Below are 6708 nucleotides of genomic sequence, written 5' to 3'. Positions count from 1 at the left end.
GGACGCGGACTGGAGGCGGCGTAGGGGACGCGGACTGGAGGCGGCGTAGGGGACGCGGAGCAGCGCCCTCTCCCGCGTCCTTGGCGCCGCAACTGGTCCTCGGCGCGCCGCCTCTCCCTCCGGCAGACGTGCGAAGGCTCCCCGGAGATGCACCTGCGGGCCTCACCCTGCCGCTCTCGAGTGCTCATTTGTAATTATTCCCTAGCTCCCCATCTGCTGCAAGCCAACCGCTCCTTCCCCCCACGACCCCCGCCCCCCTCGCCCCTCCCCCCTCCCCAAATCTGTACGCCCTGCCGCTGGAATTTGTCCTGGGTCTGTGGATGCGCTGGTAGCGTCTGCCCCAGCTGCTAAGGGCATGATCCCCGCTCTTCATCGCCGCAGCTCCCGCGCACTTGGGATCTGGGCTGAGGGTTCTCTGCCCCGGCCAAGCGTGGCTCAGTGTGCTGACGCCTGGGTGTTTTTCTGGGAGTGTGTTTACGTATTTTCTCCATTTATTGGGAGCAAGGACCCCTCCCCCCGCCCCCGATGTGCCACAGAGCTTCCGGAGAGACCCCGGCTTGGCCCCAAACTCAGAATCTGTTGTTCACAAGCTCTGTGTGACCTTCGACAAATTACTTAACTTCAGTTCTTTTTCATGTAGAAAGTTCTCTGTTTTATTGTGAGATAACCTATAATTAATTGCTTAGCAGAGTTGCTACATTAAGTTCACAACGTTCAAAGTTCTCGTAGCTGCCCTAGAACAAGCCACTAGTTAAGTTAGGCCTCCAACTAGTCAGTGGGACTGTTTGTCAGAATTGAGTCAGCCGAGGCATACCTGCAAGTGACATGCGCCTGAGAATCTGGACGCAGGAGGGGAGTCGCAGCTTTAGTGAGGACACAGATGCGTATTTAGCAGGGCTGTCTTTGGCATCTGTAGGTTCAGGTCCAGCCCATTTCTATGCATTGATTTAGGATCACTAGTCTCTGCATCTCTCTTCTCCATTGCTGCTTCATTGAGTCTCTTGCTGTCTTTTCCGGAGCTGTGGGCTCTTCTACTTTCTCTGGGACGTTGAGTTCTTATTTGCAAAATGTAGAGGCAGTAACTTTAAGTTTTGACTTCGTTTTTTTGTTTGTTTTGTTTTTTTTGCTGAGCCGGCGTCACTCAGTCCCACATCTAGCAGAAGTGGGAACAGTGGCGTTCAATCTGTGTGTGTGTGTGTGTGTGTGTTGGCTCTTTCCTTCTATATTCTAGTGAAGGAATTGGGGGAGAGAGGACCTCGTGGAGGGGAGGATGCTGCCAGGTGGGTTATCACTGAGGATGGGGAGCCTGGCGTCGTTCCCTCTGCTGCCTGCAGAGGGCGCCCTGCTGCTGTGACAACTGTAGCCGCCTCTGGATCCCAAACCAGTCTGCTTATCTTCTTAAGGTTCTGTTTCAAACTGGGTGCAGTCCCTTTTCCAGCTGACTTCTCAAAAACGCCACTGCCTAGGGTCCATATATGGTCACCCTAGCAAACGTGTCTGTAAGCGTTCTTTGCTTTCTTCAAAAAAGGGCCCCTAGTACTTCTGGAGGCACACAAAACTGTTGCATTTCTTTTAAAAATCAGGGGGGAAATAAAAGAACTTTTAGGCCAACAGAGACGTATACTCTGACTTATTTTCAAGAAAGGGACCACAAAAACCAAAGTGCCTAAGTCCTAGGAAAGTCATGACATTGGCCTCCCCTTCTCTCTGACGGCCTTGTGCCCTCTGGGAGCCCCCTTTCAGAGTGGGAACAACCCCCCCTCCCCCGGTTCCTGTCTTGCTGAAGGCTCCAATGCCTCCCAGAGCCTGGCTGGGTGTGATGGCTCAGTGAGGCCTATGAGGACAAGACCATTGGCTTTGGGGACCTTTCCTCTTCACCCGGCCTTGACCTGGGCACTTCCACCTCTACTCCCAGCCTTCTCCATGAGCTCCGCCATAAGGGGGGGATTAGACCCATGTATATAAAACACCCTCTTAGCCAAAGTCCATGGCCTCTGGCCTAAAACAGTCAGGAGAAGCTGGGCCCGGTGCCCTCAGGATTGGGAGAGAGCCATGGGCTTCTTTTCTTTGGGGCTTACAAGTGGCCAAGCTAAGGTTACAGAACAAACTTGGCAGACACCTAAGGTCCCAAATCATCCTATCTTCTCCTATTCTTCTCTTCCATTTGCTCACCTGAGCATGAGTACGGTTTCCTCCCACGCTTTCAGGATCTCCTTTCTTGCCTTTCACATGCAATCTGTATAATTTGAGCTGTAAGATCACCATCATTTCATGAAGAGCTTCTCCACATTTTTCCCATGGATTAAGTGCTGCAGACTAGATATCTTCTTGACGGTTATATTCTGAGAGTAGCATTTTCTGAATCCTTGTCACTTGGTCTTAAGTCTGTCCCGTGTCTCCCCGCCCCCCCTACCACGGAATCAGCGTCTTTGCTTGGGGAGCAGGAATCTGAGCGTGCAGCAAGCTCGAGATAAGGGCCGTAAGAGCAGCCAGAAGCGAGAGACCAGAAGGCTTGCTCTTGCGTAATCCCATGCAGGTGTCGGTATCTGTTGCCCAATCCGGAACGAGAAGCCAGCGCCAGCTGATCATCATAAAAGCTCTCCCAGCGACTGTGGCTTCGGAGGCCAGGGATACTGGGCCCCCTGATCCACGTGTGCGAAAGATGCCCGAGGGATCTGCCCTCTGAGCTGAGGTGGCCCAGCATGCGGACCCTCCATCTAGGCAGGTGAGTCTCTCTGTCTCTTTTTCTTTTTTTGAAGAAATTAACGCTTACAGACAAGTTTGCTAGGGTAACCATACTCCTTTCGTGTTAACAGGAAATCTGGAGGACACCCGGGTCAGAAAGTAGCCATGCCCCCTGCTCAGGACATTCACATTTCGGCTGATGGCTTTTTCCCCTCTCCCAGGTGGAGTTTGTTTGCTGTTCTGGTGAAGTTAAACAGTAGTTAAACAGTTGACTGGGAAGTGTTATTATTTTGAAATGAGGCTTGGCTTCCCATGTCTGTGACCTGCTTAGAGGGAAAGCAGTGGATCTGGGCCCGGGTTTCAGGCCAGTTGCCACAGCTCTGAGCACTTTGTGTCCCCGAGGAGCAGCGAGTAACGAGGGCATGTCTGTTCGCAGGTTCTGGCTTGGCCTGCTGATCGCGCTGGGCTCCCTCTGCCCGGCAGGCTTGCCCTGCGGCATCTCCACGCACATCGAGATAGGTGAGTGCCTGTACCTGGCCATGGGATGCAGGATGCTAAGCCTGTCAGAGGGCGTTCAGGGAGAGATGTGGAGTCCGTGCCACGGATTGGTAACGAGCTTCCAGGACTGCAGTGAGCAGGGACCGGAGGCGGGTGGGTTCCATGTAGAGGCGGGCAGGAGGCTCGGGAACAACGCCTGGTTGATGATCCGGTCCCAGGCTGTTCCTCCGGGTGGGCGAACAGGAGGAGCTGGAGGAACTCGCGGCCGCCGTGCAGCAGGACGATAGCACGGGAGAGGAGGAAGATGGGTGGAACTCGCTGGGACTAAGGAATGTGTTTTTGTTGTTTTATATTTCCAAGTATGCATACAAAGCCACTGTGGCCATGGGAGTGGGTCCCCTGAGCCAAGATTTTGGCTTCAGGGAGGGCAAGGAAGCGAGGGAGTCTGACCACTGGCATTAGAGGAGCCCGGGGTGATGACAGGAGCTGGGGAGGGCAGGTTCGGGGCTGAAGGCCCAGTAGCAGGTACAGGCACATGGTGGATTTGGTTCTTGAAGTGTATTTGTAATATATATTTATTATATGTATAGTTTTTAAAATACTTATTTATTTGACAGAGAGAGATCACAAGTACGCAGAGCAGCAGGCAGGGGGGTGGGGGGCGCGGGAGAGAAGCAGGCTCCCCGCCGAGCAGAGAGCCCGATGCGGGGCTCCATCCCAGGACCTGAGATCATGGCCTGAGCTGAAGGCAGAGGCTTTAACCCACTGAGCCACCCAGGCGCCTCTGTAATATATGTATATATTTTAAAAGATTTTATTTATTTGACAGAGACACACTGAGGGGGAAACACAAGCAGGGGGAGGAAGAGGAGAAGCAGGTTCCGCACTGAGCAGGGAGCCCGATGTGGGGCTCGATCCCAGGACCCTGGCATCATGAGCTGCACCAAAGGCAGACATTTAACTGACTGGGCCACCTAGGCACCCCATTTATAATTTTTTTTAACTCATGGAAAATGTAAGCCAATTTGTAATGCCATTAGAAACGTTTATATTCTATAACAGTTTTCAGATTGATTTCAACTATATCTGATGTCTGGGTTTTCTTTTAGATAAAAACAAGAATATTTTATAGTTAGGCCCCCTGGCCAGAAGGTACCAGTCAGAACAAGATCACAAATAAGGTGTGTAAACTTCCCAGTACCAAATAGACCAAGGTATTTATTGAGTTCTGGTGGGCAAGAATCTATGATCCCAGAATTTTGCCTCCTGAAAGGGCAGGAGAGGTCACTGAGCCCGGTCCCTGTACTTCACATACAAGGAAATCAATCTGGAGTCTCCCAGCTCGCTCGTTCGAGGGCTGGCCTAGGATTACAGCTCCTGAGAGCCAGGCCAGTGCTCTTTCCAAACACATTCATTGCTAAGAGGTAGTCAGGACACAATAGAAAGGAGAATTAGACCCAGCTTCTAATACCAGCTCTGCTGTACACTACGTGACTCAGAGCAGTTCATTCTTGGTGTGTTCCTCTTCTGTAAAGCAGCCAAACATCTCCATGAATTTGAAAGTTTTGTTCAAGCGTGGGTTCTTTGAGATTGAAATTGCTAAAACTAAAAGTGGGCTGAGAACAAGTATAAATGAAAATAGTCAAGAATAAGTATAAATGGAAAGTTTTTAATCTTTGGAATTTTTTAAATAAGATTTTATTTATTTACTTGACAGGTCACAGTAGGCAGAGAGGCAGGTAGAGAGAGAGAGAGGAGGAAGCAGGCTCCCTGCTGAGCAGAGAGCCTGATGAGGGGCTTGATCCCAGGACCTCAAGGCCACAACCCGAGCCGAAGGCAGAGGCTTAGCCCTCTGAGCCACCCAGGTGCCCCAATCTTGAGAATTTAAACACAGATGAAATATGAAATCTTTTTTTTTTTTTTAAAGATTTTATTTATTTGACAGGCAGATGTCACAAGTAGGCAGAGAGTCCGGCGGAGAGAGAGGAGGAAGCAGGCTCCCTGCCGAGCAGAGAGACCAACTTGGGGCTTGATCCCAGGACCCTGGGATCATGACCTGAGCCGAAGGCAGAGGCCTTAACCCACTGAGCCACACAGGTGCCCGTGAAATATGAAATCATATAACTGCTTGCCTTTTTTCAGTGGGTGCCAAAGATCCTAATAGATTATGCTGGATATATGTTTCGTATATATTAATCTATTAATACAATATTAAACATAGTAGTATATTATATATAAATATCTATTAAACATGTTTATAAGATTTATTAAATGCAAACATATTATCAGTCTATATATTATGAATATATAAATATCAACACATTACCATTGACTATGACACATTACCATTCAATATATATTGAATATATTAAAATGTAAACAATATTTAATAAAAATATATAACAAATATATGAATATATCTATTAAATATAAATATAAAATTAAATATATACATTATATTACCTATTCTATATATGATATGAATATATAAATATTAATATATTATCAATATATTAAATACATTAACATAAAACTTCGTTTATGTGAACATAATTGAAGACCATTCGTAACCAGCACAGATTTTGAGGAGTCGTATGTGAGAGACAAAACTCCAACATCTGCCAGTTATTTAGAGGATTTTGTAAGTTTCTTGGTTCACATTGTCACTCCTTACATAAAGCCTGTCGGGAGGCGGATGGTTCTGTGAGTTAGTTGGGATGTTGTGCGGTGGTTTGCAGCTGGAAATCCCCCAGTCCTGTGTACAGGTTACTGGTGTGGGCTGGGAGCCTGTGGCTTCTCGTGTTATGCTTAGAGGAGTGGCTCTATTTTTGTATGATTTACAAAGCTGGATGTGATTCACAACAGGAGTAAGGTGTCCCCTTCGAATGTGCCTTCACAAGGCATGTTTGTCTTAGAGATTCTAGGAAGATTCAGGGTGTGTGTGTCTGTGTTGGTGTGTGGGTGGAGCAGGTGACCTGGGATGATTTTTTTTTTTTTTTTTGGTCCATCTACTGTGGCCCAACTGATGATAAAACATTTGAGAGTAATTGACTCATCCGTGGTTTTTGGCCATGTGTCCTATTTCCTGCTGAGGGTCCTTTACCTCGGTGGGTTGTTGAGGCAAAATAAAATGAAGACACCGGCTATTTACTGAGCTCCTACCGTGTGTCAGCTACTGTGCTCATCACCTCACATGTATTTTGTGTGACCCTCTCAGCACATCTGTAAGGTGGGAATTATTGACTTCCTTTTACCTGGGAGGGAACTGAGCCCTAGCTTTAGCAGGGCGTTGGTGCCAGATAAGCAGAAGCTTCAAATCACCATACAAACTTGATTTGTGTTTTAGCAATATAAATGTCATCTGAATCTTATCATGCCTAACGAAAGTGGCTAGTGAGTACACACTTAATTTTCGTTTCTCCCTTCCTTGACAGAGTAACAAAATTATTTCCCCTTTCCTTTATTTTTTTTTTAAAGATTTTTATTGATTTATTAGAGCACGAGCTGGGGGAGAAGCAGAGGCAG

At 48.0% G+C, this 6708-nt stretch overlaps 1 protein-coding gene across 6 annotated transcripts in view; it reads left to right on the top strand.

The window, feature by feature from the left end:
- The first annotated feature begins 12 nt into the window (after window positions 1-12).
- GPLD1 (glycosylphosphatidylinositol specific phospholipase D1) overlaps window positions 13-6708 on the top strand; it is a 56486-nt gene continuing 49790 nt past the window's right edge. For 5 of the 6 annotated variants that reach the window (XM_059399544.1, XM_059399545.1, XM_059399543.1 and 2 more), the window contains exons 1-4: window positions 13-190; window positions 2537-2725; window positions 2817-2906; window positions 3122-3204. In XM_059399544.1, the coding sequence (XP_059255527.1) occupies window positions 2703-2725; window positions 2817-2906; window positions 3122-3204 (196 nt within the window). In that variant the 5' untranslated portion in view covers window positions 13-190; window positions 2537-2702. Of the gene's footprint in view, window positions 191-2536; window positions 2726-2816; window positions 2907-3022; window positions 3205-6708 lie in introns of those variants that run through there. The other variant, XM_059399547.1, reaches the window with a different exon arrangement.

The sequence above is a fragment of the Mustela nigripes genome, chromosome 5 (genome assembly GCF_022355385.1).
Source record: "Mustela nigripes isolate SB6536 chromosome 5, MUSNIG.SB6536, whole genome shotgun sequence".
Classification (NCBI taxonomy): Eukaryota; Metazoa; Chordata; class Mammalia; order Carnivora; family Mustelidae; genus Mustela; species Mustela nigripes.
This window is presented reverse-complemented; position numbering and strand designations above follow the sequence as displayed.